At 42.4% G+C, this 13,669-nt stretch overlaps 1 protein-coding gene and 1 long non-coding RNA gene across 8 annotated transcripts in view; both read left to right on the top strand.

The window, feature by feature from the left end:
- LOC117779209 overlaps window positions 1-13,669 on the top strand; it is a 315,610-nt gene that overhangs the window by 97,530 nt on the left and 204,411 nt on the right. The gene's annotated exons all lie outside the window — the stretch shown is intronic.
- sorcs2 (sortilin-related VPS10 domain containing receptor 2) overlaps window positions 1-13,669 on the top strand; it is a 291,814-nt gene that overhangs the window by 77,229 nt on the left and 200,916 nt on the right. For all 7 annotated transcript variants that reach the window (XM_034615083.1, XM_034615086.1, XM_034615085.1 and 4 more), the window contains exon 2: window positions 9,094-9,161. In XM_034615083.1, the coding sequence (XP_034470974.1) occupies window positions 9,094-9,161 (68 nt within the window). The remainder of the gene's footprint in view (window positions 1-9,093; window positions 9,162-13,669) is intronic.

The raw sequence follows: 13,669 nt of genomic DNA, 5'->3' as shown, positions 1-13,669 counted from the left end.
CACACTCGTGCTGTATTTCAACCTCTGTGTTTGGAAACTCCTTTCCCATTGACCATGGCTTCCTCTGGTGATGAGTAGTGCTGCCAGCATTTTTATGTTTGCTTGGTGACGACCATAGATTGATGTTGGTAGAGCAGATGATCTGCTTCCTGTTTATACCGGGGCTCTTGGTGACCTCATCAGTGGTCATCTCTAATGTTGCTTGGAGGCTATAGATTAGTCTATATTTCATACAAGGTTTACAAAGATAGTAAGTCTCCCCCACACATGCACTTGGCTACAGATACCCTCCACACAGGTGGTCTCCCTGACTAATACCACAGTTCATCCTCTACCTCTCGCCCTCTGTTTATTCTCTCCTTCCAACATTCCTGCCAGGTAAAATTTTTATTGGGGCTTTAGGAACACAATTCAACATCTGTCCACCTGAAAGGAGGAGAGGCGTCCCCAGCCACTTATCCGTCAACCGAGTCTGTCTTTCTTGTAATTCTGACTTTGAGATGGGACACCCGTCAGCGTCTGCATGAAAGAGACTGAAACATCACAGATTGTTTCTGTATTCAAAGGCATCTGCTTTCTGATGCTTCTCAATCTTTGTAGCACACCGGCGGCACAGGGCGGTGATGTCAGTTATCTTGTCGCACCATGTATCTGTAAATTGCAATTTAGTTTTTTACCATCAAACTATTTGCAAAAAGTTGTTCTAGTGAGGTTTGTTAGGATGTTGACTACAGAATACTAATGATACAAAATAAAAAAAATGGTATCTAAATGGGTTTTGATTAAAAGGGACATTGGCATACAGCAGTCAGGTATTGAGTTGTGAATGAAATTTCTGTCTGAACAAAATTGTAATAGAAGATTTTAGTAGATTAAAGTAATTTTATTATTTAAAAAATGTTTGTAGGTGGTCCTATATGTCTAATCAAAAATACCAAGAAAAAAGAGTCATTATTAGATTCTGTGCTGACTTTTATTCCAATTTCAGATGTGTAAAGCTGCTGTAATTGACATTAGATCAGTTGCTCACATTAACCAGCTGTAGGTTTTCAAATGTTTTCTGTTTTAGCTTTACGGCCCACAACGTTACAGCTTTCGATCTCCCTGCTCTCATCAGCATCATTTCCAGACACAGCAGTCAGACATTTTCATTAACAAAAGTCTGATGAATCCACTTTATCAGGGTAGAGTAGGGACAAACAGTGGTCATTTGGACTTGGGATCCAATACAGAAATTCATCTTTTCCCAAAATGGTTCTGGTCGAAGAAAGTAGACATGATTCGTGCTTGTGTTCCATTGGGTCTCACCTTAGTCAAGGCCTGACAAACACATTTTACCCCCTGTTTCTAAGCCTGCGTTGGATGATTACAGTACACGGAAAGATAAGGTCATGAACTTCATCGGCTCACCCCTTGAAGAGCAGCGCTAATTACCAAGTGCTAAGTTAAGTTGGATTCCAGGGCCCAGCAGCAGAGTCAAACGACATTTCCTCGTCCAAGTAAACCGCTAAGATCAATGGACAGCTTTGAGGGTCAGACTTGTCTAAATCCTCTCGCTTTATCGATTAGCATCCCCATTACAGCCTTCGCACTCCCAGTGTCCCTGTCCTATTTTCTTCCTAATGCCTTACTTTTACTTTCTTCCTCTATTAATCTTCAACCATTTCCTTTATTTCCTTATCTTCAGTTATTCCTCGCTCTTTGTTACATGTGGCGTTTTCCCTCCAACCTATCAATTCCAAACTTATTTTTCTCTTCTCAGCTCATTTCTTTGTCTCTTTGTCTCTCGGCCTATTGCCATCGTCCTTTTATCTCCTGTCTCCCAGTATACCTCCCATATCTCTCTTCATTGCTTCTTCTCCCTCCCCCTCCACTCTCTTTCTCTGTCCCAAAGGCCTCAGGCTCCCAGCAGTGGATTATCACACATCTAAGGAACCCTGCTCCCTCAGTCCTGTTGGTCCAATTAGTTGTCGGTTTGCGCATCAGTCTTCACAAGCAGAATCATCCTCTCAATTCCACATGCAGGAATATGTATTTGCATGGATAATGTTTTTTTTTTGTTTAGAAATACATATTGAAAAATATATGAATACATGTTGTGTGTTGATGATAATCTTTTGGGTTTGCAATGCAATTGCAGTACTGTGTGTTACCAAAGATAGCCTGTTGTTGTGGATGCACCCCATAATTTAAGAGAATCAGGGGAGGGTGCACCAGGCCGGGCTGTTCCAGTCTCCTCCTCGGAAAACAGAAGCCAATTTGATCAGAGCCCAATTACAGCAATTGCTCAGATATCCATGGGAGAACAGAGGAAGCTAGAGAAGAGGAAGAAACCCGCAGAGACTTGAAGAAGCGTGGGGATCAAAAAGAGTAGATGGAAGCATCCTGTTAGACCTGTTAAACAAGAAAAAGGAGAAAATTACAAAAGATGGGTGGATAAGTAGAGGTAGGGAAAGAGAGAAGTGAAAAGTTTTAATATCAAAAGATTCTAAAATTACATCTACGCCTACCTACAAAACGTGATTTAAGCAAGCACAGATATTCACTATTTGTTAATGTAGCAACGATTAAAAGCTGATCTTGAAACATCTGTGATAACTCTGAACTGATGTCAGTATGGCAGTTAGAATCCTCTATAAAATGATGCAGGTATTAGGGCTGTAAGCTGAAATCCCTATATTTGCCAACCTTTCTTCAATTTTTTCTTTTAACACAAACATAATTGATTGGGACAAGGAGTGGTAGCCTTCTTCAGCTCTCTAAAGAGAATCTGCTTCTAGCACTACTTGATGAAGGTGTTCAGATGAACTCTGCTGAGCCAGTTTCTGAAGGGACCAGCTGTTACGATTCTGTCCTTTTATGACCTTTTGAGAGACTTTGTGATTAGACTTTTTGAAAGGACTTTTTTTTTTTGTTATACTCGATTCCAAAAAAATCCTTGAATTAAATTCTTTGCAATGAAGCTGCCTTTAATTCATAGAACTATGTACTACTGGGTGTTCATAGCGTTTTGCACGGGCGACCGACTTTGAGCAGCCTCACTCTTGTGGTGTGCTTGAAGTGGTGTGCAGTGTCTCGCGTTAATTATTTAAACTGTGGTGGCCTCAGTCCAATTTATGTCAACATGGTTTCATAATGATCTGTAATTGTTTTACACTTCTCATAATAACATGTAAGATCTCTAACTCTGCGTTTGTCACTCGCTCGTTCTCTCTCACGGACTCGCTGACAGCCTGTGTTATGTTGCGTTGTGAGTGTGTTGAGTTGTTCACAGCCTCCAGAACATCTTTTCACACTGAATCCATGTCTTTTTTACCTCTTTTGTACATCTGCTATTGCTTTTTAAGGAGGCAAAGTCAATTTTAATGTGATTTCTGGATTAATTGATGGAATAATTGATAGCATACTTGATTACTAAAATAATTGGTAGCTGCAGCCCTGGAGCTGTGGAAGTGCAGTGTCCTTGTGTTTGGACTTTTTTTTTTTACTGTTTTATTTTGAAGCTTCTTTCCTTGTGCGTGTCTCTTACTTTACTGTCGGTCTTTCTCTTTGATTTTTCCAGCTCCCGTTATTGTCTTGCACCTGCCCTAATGTGTCACACCTCAGTTCAATTATCTCGGCCTCCTTTCGTGTACGTCACCCTTTCTTTGTGTTGAGTTGTGGATCTCCTGTGTTCGCCTGCCCTCAGACACTGGGTGTCTGTTTTTTGTATTTCTTCATTAAATTCCCCCTCCACCTGCCATTGCTTCTGCGCCTGCATTCGGGTCTTGCTTTGCAAAATGTAACACTAGGGGGCTCATTTAAATGTATGCGCACAAAACATGGCCAGAGGGAGGCGTATCCCTCTTCCCATGCAAAAGTTGAGATCTAACACAACTTGTCAGGAGACTGCACACATGAAGGTAAACTACAACCAATGCATACAAACATTTAAGAGACAGGGGAAATTGCAAAAGGTAAATAGTGAGGTGGTGAGTTATTTAAAGTCAGATTGAAGAAGTGAAATGACTGAAGCATCATATGTTACGTTGCTGAACAAAATGTGAAATTTGAGGCCAGATCAGTCCTCATAATAAAATAATATGAGGTAAACCCTTGGATGATAGGGACATTTGAGGCCTTTTTGTTCTCTATTTTAAAATGTTCAATGTTTATGTTAGTATTATACCAGGTTGTTAGGTTAACCTTCTAAATAATATCCCATTTAAAAGTAGAAACTTCTACGTCCTACCACCATTCTTCCAATATCCAGGGGTGTTTCTGTTCCACCTGATTGGATGGACTCTGGTGAGAGGGGTCAGCACAAGCCTTTTGTGTGTACCAAGCAGAGGCAGAGGTCCATGTAATTGTCCTCCCCTCCGGTTGAGCAGTTTAATGAATGGTGGCAATCTTCAACTACTGTTAAAATGGTAAAGAGTGTGTGGGTCACTGGCTGGCCTCAGATAAAGAGTGTGGTCAAGGTCCAATGCAAAAACGACTTCAACCAGATGCGACTACTCAGTGTCGGCCGGTGTCCTGAACCATTAGCATGGCCGTTGAATAGGGATAATGGGGAACTATTTGGATGAATGAAGCACTTTATTTTATGTGAGTGTGTATGTGAGCGAGCAAGGAGAGGGCTGTAGGAGTCACAGCCAAATGTCCCTTGTATAACCAGTTGTAGCTGGAGAGACAGTTGTCAATTGTTCAAAGGGTCAGTTCTGTTTTAGATGTTTACTTCAACCTCTTTAGGGACTATTTCTTTTTCAGGAACCGGTACTAAAAATCACAGTAAAGTTTATGGATTATTCAGAGAATTAGGAACGATATTCCTGAAAAGAGTTGCTGCAGTTGCATGTGCTTCTCGACCTCATGCTTTGTGTCTGATTCTGTGCTCTTCCATATTGAGTAAAGGCAAAAAGGTGACCGCAACAGAGTGTGTGTGTGTGTGTGTGTGTGTGTGTGTGTGTGTGAGTGTGAGAGAGAGAGAGAGAGACAGGGATGGCGTCAAAGTGTCAGCAAAAAGCCATTCCCACGATTTAATCATGTGTAATTTACTTTTGTGCCACAAGAATATGAATAAGTCTTACTTTTTTTTTTTTTTTATTGAAGATAGACAAAAATGAGTTCCTTCCTTTTATTCCAGACTGTGATGAATTGTTTGTGTGTGGTCTGTTTCTGGAGAATGCAGAGTGCCCTGGAGGGATGAGGAGGGGTTGTTGCACACTTCGATGGAGTACTTGTATTTCACTGTTTTTGGTTTAAGGATGAATGAATGAATTCTTTCTCCAGAGCCTCAGAGTCTGTATTTATTTCTCCCCCAGTCTCTCTCTTCCTTTAACATTTTTCCTTCTGTCTTTCCTCAATAGCTGATTGATAATGCACCATTGACACGCAGTGGATGGAAATGTCTCTGGGACAAACGGTAGTTGTCAAGCTGGAGTTCATGGTCTACGAGCCTACGAGCGTGATTCTCAATGGGGTCTGTTGTAGCCCTTGTATGGAGTCATCCAGGGGTCCTGACCACCCTGTTGACTTTTCCCCAATAAAAGCCATTAGCTTCATTGCCCACCAGCTTACAAACAAGAAACCCACAGTGGCTGATTGTGTGGTTGCGCTATTACAAGAGGGTTACAGCAGAAAGACACTTCCTCTATAACAGTTTGATTAGGCCACCAAGTTCATCACAAACTTCCTTACAATTTGTTATCTAAATCAACAGATGATACATACATACACTTACTGTCATTTTTTAAGGAAATGAGCCCCCAGACTTTGTTCACATTAGGTTGACATGTTTTCCGATACTTGTTGACTCTCAGTATGGTTCTGTGATTTATTTGTATTGAATTACAACTGACTGGCATGGAAATGAATTTCCAAAAACGGGTAGATTTTCTTTTTTTTCTCCCCACTCCGGTCGGATTCCTCTTCTGTGCCAATTTTGCCCGTTAGTCCAATGAGCTGTGGGTAGAAGCTGCCAAGTTCTTGTCTTAATGCACTGCTCTGTACACGAGAGGCAATACAGGAATCTGGCTTCTGTGCTCTTCAGCAGTTTTGTCAATGTGGCTTGGTACACTGCTGCCAAATAAACACTCTCTCTGCCTCCTGCCAGTAGTGATTTATGGTTGAATACATCCTTGCCCCGTCCACTTTATCCCCAAAGAAAAATCATTTTCCAATTGAGCAGAACTTAGGCCTTGAAGACCGACTCAACATGTGGATATAGAGGTAGAATATTTTATTGGTATTGGCATTCCGTTGAATGATGCATTCCTCAATCTCATGGGGTTGATGGACTGATATGCAGTCCATCAACTGGTCCATATGCAGGGCTGATTGAGATGCACGTCGTTTTTCCCCTGCTTCTTTTCCCGTACATGGCGGAGGATTCAATTTGATGTGTGCAACACTTAGAAACCTATAATTAGAGATTTATATTCTCGACAGGGCATACTTGTAACCAGCAGGCCAAATGTATTTTGTGTCAGAGGGAGGATGCAAGCTGTTAGAAGCTGTGGAGTATTATATTTTTACGTGGAACTGCTTTTTGAACCCAGCAATGTGACACAGTGCATGTGTTCTCAATGTATTGACACAATTTGAAACAGAAGAGTGGCTGACCCAGACTACCAAGTGATGTGCTTCGTTTTGTTGTCAAGTTGTTCTGAGGCATAACAAGAACAAAAGTCAGGCAGCATATTTACTCTCCCAGATGGTAACTATGGATGTTTATTCCAATGATTGTGATTTATGATTAGATGAACTGATTTTCACAGCTCAACTCTGCAGTTCCTTGCAGCTCAGCAGTCTTTCAGCAAATTGTTTTGGTGATACGTCTGTCCAGCCCAGTAGGGAGCTGATGCACCCACTATTCACTACCTACCCAGCACAGATACTTAGTCAATGCTGCTTTGTTGGTAACCAATGTCATGACATGTTATTGCCAAATGTTGTGCCTTCAACTTGTCTGAGTTCGACAGAATACAATAAATCCAAGATTATATAGTAGCTGTAAAGACCAAAGCTTACATTGTCACTGGATGCTTAAAGCCTAAGGAAGAAGGAAAAGTAAGATTGGCTTGGGGAGGCTTGAATTCTTAGTGTGCAGTATGATATATCTAATCCTTATATCAAGGGACCAGTGCTGTTACTTTCTCTTTCTGCCTGCATGGTAAGAGTGTCAAGCTTTACACCAGTATCTCATTAGGAGAGTGACAGCTGTGCAGAGGCGGACAGCCTGTTTCCAGAGACACCAGTGAAGTCACTGTAGGCCAAAGACCAATCAGGGAATATTTGCTGCATACTCCATGAGAGGATCCTCACACGGCAGCTCGTTCATGAATTCAGATAGGGGTGCTGTCTAATTCCTTATCAACAAAGAAAGCTTTTATGAAAATATTAGAGGCATAAAAAGGCTGATCGTATCTGCCACTACATCGGTTAGAGCTCTGTTAGTGTTAATCAGTTTTTTATCGGCCCTGGCAATCGGGCTGCTACTCAGGGAAATGCCTTCTGTTCCGGTTTTCTGGACTCCATAAACATCTTTGGAAACCACGTTCCACCAGGGCTGGAACTCCCGAGTTTGGTGGTTACTATTAGCCAAGTGCCCTGAGACTGCACTGAGTGGCTTTGATGGCAGTCTGTGTTGTGGAAATTGGTCTAACGCTCTCAAAGCTCATTCGGTATGTCCCCAGTTGCGGTGCTCCGCTTTGACCACCCCTTAGTTTTGTGCAGAAAAAAACCTCCTTTAAGACACAGTTAAAGACCAGCCCTGCCTCAGTGGAAGGTCTTATAAAAACTGCTTTGTGTTTCTTTTTGAATACGAACTACAGCTGAATGCTTCAGGCTGTGTGGTCTTGTCGTGACACAAGAGGAAGATATAAAATCCTTGGGCATTGTTTTTTGAAAGAGATGAGGTTTTATATGGCTAAACGTTGTGACACGGATAAAAACATATTTAGAAAACGTTTTGGGGCTTGCAGCTGTGTGTCTTTTTTAAGTCAACTGAGCAAGACAACACAGCCTTCATCCCGTCTGACAAAGAAGATCAACTCGATTTTTACCTCCTGAACCTATTAGCTGTCCTTCATTTCATTTCTCATTCAGAGGCCAAGACTGCAAATATTACACACTCTTGTTGCCCAAGTCACTTAGTATTCAAGAAAAAAGTGAAGTAAAAATAAGAGGCATAATCCTGTACTGTGTCTACAGAGTGGTGATATGGACATTGCTTACCTTTTATTTTAAGATGTATCAGGCATGTCCATGTTGAGTTTGCAGCTCGACTCCCTGGGAGCAGCCACCTTCAACTCAACCTGCTGTTGGCAGCTGCCTCTGGGTAAGACCCCTTGGCCAATCAACTTCCCTGTGCCTGAAGGCAGGCCCTGGTTTTGCACTCGCTCAGTTACCTAGAACGGCGATCCAGCCTGTCAATCACACATATAGGCCCCACTGTGCTGCCTGACCCACTGCCTCTCTTGCCATGGCAACACTATTCCCAGCAGACCTTGCTGTCAAGAACAGGAGTTCTCCGAAATATGAAAGACAAGAGTCTCTGATCCAGTGTACATCGCATGGGTTTTGTGCCCCAGACCAAGATGTCCTTGTCATATGAATAAAACATCTGTAGATTTTATTTATTTATTCTTTTGTGGAAAATTACAATATTTTCCCATCTTCTAACCCTAAAACAAACCCATACTCTCTTCAAAATAATGATTTCACAGTTAAATCACATCAAGGAAATTTTGTTGATGCTACATTCAGAATTTGACTTGCAGAGAGCAGGTTGGGAGGAACACTGAGGAAAGCACTGCACAAGCTTTCTCTGAAATCAAAGTGGCACGGGTTGAACTCTGGACGTTGAGACACACACACACACACACACACACACACACACACACACACACACACACACACACACCTCTTTCCTATCCTTTGGTTATTTCTGTTTATGTGAAGTCAAGTCCAACAAGTGTTTAAATGTTTCCGATTTAATAATACCCAATATCCCCCCTCCCTATAAAACTGAGGTCCGAACCGAACCAGGGATTTAGAGTAATGTTATAGCCCCAATCTAACTGTATCTATATCTTCCACCTTCTCTTGCAGGTCATCCTGATCCTGACCAAGTATTACCACGCTGACTCCACCAAGGTCCTGGAGAGCTCGCTGTGGAGGTAGGCCACGTTTACACAATGTTTGCTCTTGCTGGATATCTTAATGTCATGTCTGGCTTCCGACTCACGCTGACCTTTCATCAGCAAGCATCTTTTCCTTTAGCGACAAGGTCGGTGCCAGTCCCGGTGCCGCAGTGCTCCTTCAAGGAGACAGGCGTGATACACAGTGCTAGGACGGACAAAACATCAGCATGCAGCTACGCGTAAAGTGGGGGACCGGAGAGTGGCGCTGGGAGGCTAGAGTGGGCATCTGTTTGGGCAGATAGCATATCAGCATGGCACAGGGCAGGGCGGCGGGCACCGGCAGTGCCAGGGAACAGGGTCAAGTCTTGCTGGCAGAGCTTCCTCTATTTAGCAAGGCTGCTGTTTGCCAGAAACACTTCACACTGCTCTTGAGCGGCAGAAAAGAAACAGTGCATTCATTCCACTCCACTTCACATCAACTGTTTCTTGTATTCGTACATATATTCTCATGGAATATTCATTTCCCTTTTTATTCCACATCTCCCCTAACAGCTCATGGGGTGCTGCTCTGTAGCTGAGCCTGACCTTCTCATAGACAAGGAGACTTAATTATATTCAAATTTCCAAATTAAACCTTAGAAAATAGTCACAACAGGACTCATAACACTGGCTAAAATTATCTCTCTAGAAGACATTTGCGTTGAGCAAAACGTGTCTGATGGTGGTACTTAATTCATGCCATTCACCTCACATAGGGCTGCATGACTTCAAAGCCTCAGCCTCTCATTAGCTCTGACTGCCTGTCTCCCTGGAGGACAGATATGAATAATGTACATATTTTTATCCTGCCCCTGTTGATGTTTTAATTGTTGCAGTCTATGAATAATGCTCTAGATTCACGAATGGACAGGCCCCTTGAGAAAGAAAAAAACACAGCAAATCGCAGAATTTAATCGGAATTGACTCTAAAGTGTCAAAGGCAGAAAAAGGTGGCTGGCTGTCTGTTGGCATCATTGTCCAAAAAGTAGAAATTACCATGAAATTAGCAAGTTTCCAAAAGGGCCCATAAGGCTCTGTGACCATGACTTGGTGGGTATTATGTGTGTGTGGGGTTGTACCTCAGTTCCTTATCGCCGTCACCTTGGCATGGTGTGTTGACAGCCACAGTCCACTGGCCCATAGGTCTGAACGTCTCTGGGCTGTAGGATCAAAGCAGAAAGATGAATGGGTTTGCCGTCTTGCCCTGTCAAGTGGCGTAGATCGAGATGCCAGGTTTCACACAGGGGGAAAGTTAACAGCACAGAGAGGAGAAAAGTTTTTCAGGGCAGCTGAGTAAATGAACAGAGAACCTTTTAGATTGGGTGGTCTACAGAGGCTCGCTATGTGTCAGTAAGCAAAGCACACAATCGGTGTGTTAGTGGCCCAGGTGCATTCAACCCAAACAAGTGGATATCAGTCTTTAGGTGTCAGTCCATTCTCACATTGGTGTTGAAAAGCCCCGACAAATGAAACATACTGTAGATATGACGGTTTCTTGAAAACCCACATTGATCAAGAATGTCAGTCAGTACAAATGATTCCACATGTTTTTTAAAGTTTAAACAAGTTTTATTTAAGAGCAGACGACTGACTGTTCCGTGCACTATCAAGTGTGTAGTTTCCAGCTCGTACCTTCCAATCGTAACCATAACCTTTGTGCCATGTCTGTGTTTCCCAGTGTGCTGTGGAGAGTTTTGTCTGTCCCCAGGCTTTGGCGTCAGTGCTGGCTCTTTTATTATCGCTGCCTGTTACCACTCCAGCATGTCTTTCCTTCGGTCTGTTATGGCTGGCCCAAGGTCCCGTGCTATAACATAGCTAATGAAAGAGCTCCAAACAACTCCCCTCTCTGTCTTGTCTCGTGAGAATAGCCTTCTTTGTGAGGGGAGAGGATGGAACAAGTGAGTGGCAACTCGAGGAGTACCTGAGGCTTTCTGGGCGGTTTATGCTCATCTTTGAAGTATAAAAGTGAAAATACGAGAACGATTTCCTCAAGCGAGATGACGCAGGTTTATCCATGTGAGGGAAGCGAACCTGCCTGTAGGCAAAAGGTCATACTTCTTTCTCTCTTTCTTTGGTTATAGAAGTGTCAGTGTGTTCAGGCCCTGGTCGGTAATTATGCTGAAACAATGATGTTATTGTGGTGTTCTTTGGCTTTGGTAAATTACAGCGTTCCAAAGCCTGGGCCCCTGGAGTAAGTAGAGATGCCCTCGGATGTCCTGCTGTGAACATGGGTGTTTTGTAGCTACGCATCTGTTAAAGTTTGTCTGCTACTACCAACCTCAGTTTCAGAAAAATAACAACCCATTCAGAACATTTAGAAGTGTTACCCAAACTTTTTTCTTTCTTAACGATATTAAACCAACCACATTTAGCCTGATACTATCAAGCACTCAATATGTTTATGAGAGTCTTGTCCAAACACATTTAAGGAGTAGTGTTTACACTCTTTTCAAATGGCAGTGCAGAAATACTGCATCTTGGCCTGCTGGCTGCTTCCCATAGCCTCCATGAGATCGCTTGCCAGTAATTAAACAGAAACACTCTTTCAGACAGTGTTTTGTCAGACTCATTATCAGTGCTGCAGATAAAAAGTGATGGAATCTGAAAAAGGAGGATTTGAGTGATAACTTTGATCCTTGCCTACTTTAAAAAATAAGTGAAACCTGGCTGGTTATCATGTAAAGATGGCACGGATGTCAGGTAGTCAGATTCAGAAAAGTAGCAAAAACTTTTTGCTGTAACTCGGAAAGAGGTTTTTTCTTGGCTTTTCGATACTCTTTGTTTCAACCATACTCAGACCTGTGCTGCACTCATTTTGAGGTATTAATATGCAGTAACAGGAATTATTTAGAGAACTTTTGCAATCCTGATTCCTCCCTTTTTTTTTTCCACCTCTGAATAATAAACCTTGAACAGTTTCTGGAAACAGTAGATGGTGAAGAGTGTTTGGGTGAATATGAAACCCAACAGTGAGTTCCTAATCTGCTTCGCTTGAGGATGTTTGAACAAGATATTTGTCAAACCTGATATTGTCTCTTAGTCGACTTGTGCCGATTTATAGCTTGAATACAGATCAAATTTGGACACCGCAGCAGAGTAAACAGAGAGGAAGGCGTTTGTAGATTAGGCAAAGATGTGAGGATTTGCCACTGCATTACCAAACACTGTGATGACTGAAGGCTGACAGAACTCATCCTAAGACTCTGTTGTTCCACGTCGGGCCATGAAACACACAGTAAACCTTTTTGATCCTCGACTGAAAGAGGCAGATGTGTACCTCTTCTTTAGGCATTGAATCCTCAGTGCATGTGTTTCTCATTTTTAGATGATGCATTGGGCTTCATTAGACAGTCTGTGGCCTCTGTTTGTGATTTGATGGATGATATTATCCTGATTTCTAGTGATGTTTTAACGTCTGAGAAAGACCTAAATCCTGTCTTAGAGGCCTCCAAATCCCGAAAATGCATTGCTTTAATTCATTTGCCAAAAGCAATTTGTCATACTGTGTATATACAGGATCATTTATTTTTTCCTTTAGATAAGATGGTGACAGGAATTTCAATTGTCTGGGCACAAATCCAGCTATATTGAATATTGGTTCTAACATTGGCCTGGATGTTTCCAGAAAGCCATACTGATCAAATCAAAGTCCTTCTTTCTGTATTTTAATAGTTGTTTAACCCAAACAGCCCACATGTATGTGGTCCGTTCACTCCGGCAGTAATCACACACTCACATAAACAGGGTGCTGGTGTGAGAGTCGGGGGGGGGTATCTATAATTTATACCATCTTCGCACTTTGTTTGAAGAGGCAATGGGGGCTGGTAACCATCACACCAGAGGGCTTCACCGCTCCCTTATGGACGAGGAGATCGTCTGACAGGCCAGCACTTCAACGTACAGTAGATCAACCACACCACACTTGTGCTCACCCAGCTGCTCTGCCCGTCACATACGCTGAATTGTCAGATATGCTAAACTGCCTCATCAACCATAACCACACACCCAATTTGATTCGAAATGTCAATGCTTCATTCCAAATGCCAAAGATACGATGCAACGGGCACAGGGCTGTGTGAAACGGTGTGCATGTGTTTATAGTCATGTGTGAAAATTTGCATATTTGTTTTTATATGTGGGCATGTATAGTAAAAAAAATACTTGTGTGTGTGTATACTTCAACAATGTTTTAAATGTTTGCGCTTTTTATGGAGTGTGTGTGTGTGTGTGTGTGTGTGTGTGTGTGTGTGTGTGTGTGTGTGTGTGTGTGTGTGTGTGTGTGTGTGTGTGTGTGTGTGTGTGTGTGTGTGTGTGTGTGTGTGTGTGTTTATGCATTTATTCGTGATTATTTTTGTCTCTGTGTGAATTTGTGTATCAGCAAGACATCAGCTGAGTAGAAGAGAGAACAGAGAGATAGACGTCGACAGAGAAGGGAGTGAATCAAAAAGAGCCTCCGGGGCTTCTTTAGACAGAACAGTAGGGGGCATCACACTTCAGACAGAAAA

This window comes from Hippoglossus hippoglossus, chromosome 18, assembly GCF_009819705.1.
Source record: "Hippoglossus hippoglossus isolate fHipHip1 chromosome 18, fHipHip1.pri, whole genome shotgun sequence".
Taxonomy (NCBI): domain Eukaryota; kingdom Metazoa; phylum Chordata; class Actinopteri; order Pleuronectiformes; family Pleuronectidae; genus Hippoglossus; species Hippoglossus hippoglossus.
The sequence above is the reverse complement of the archived record's forward strand: the minus strand, read 5'-3'. Positions and strand labels throughout refer to the sequence as shown.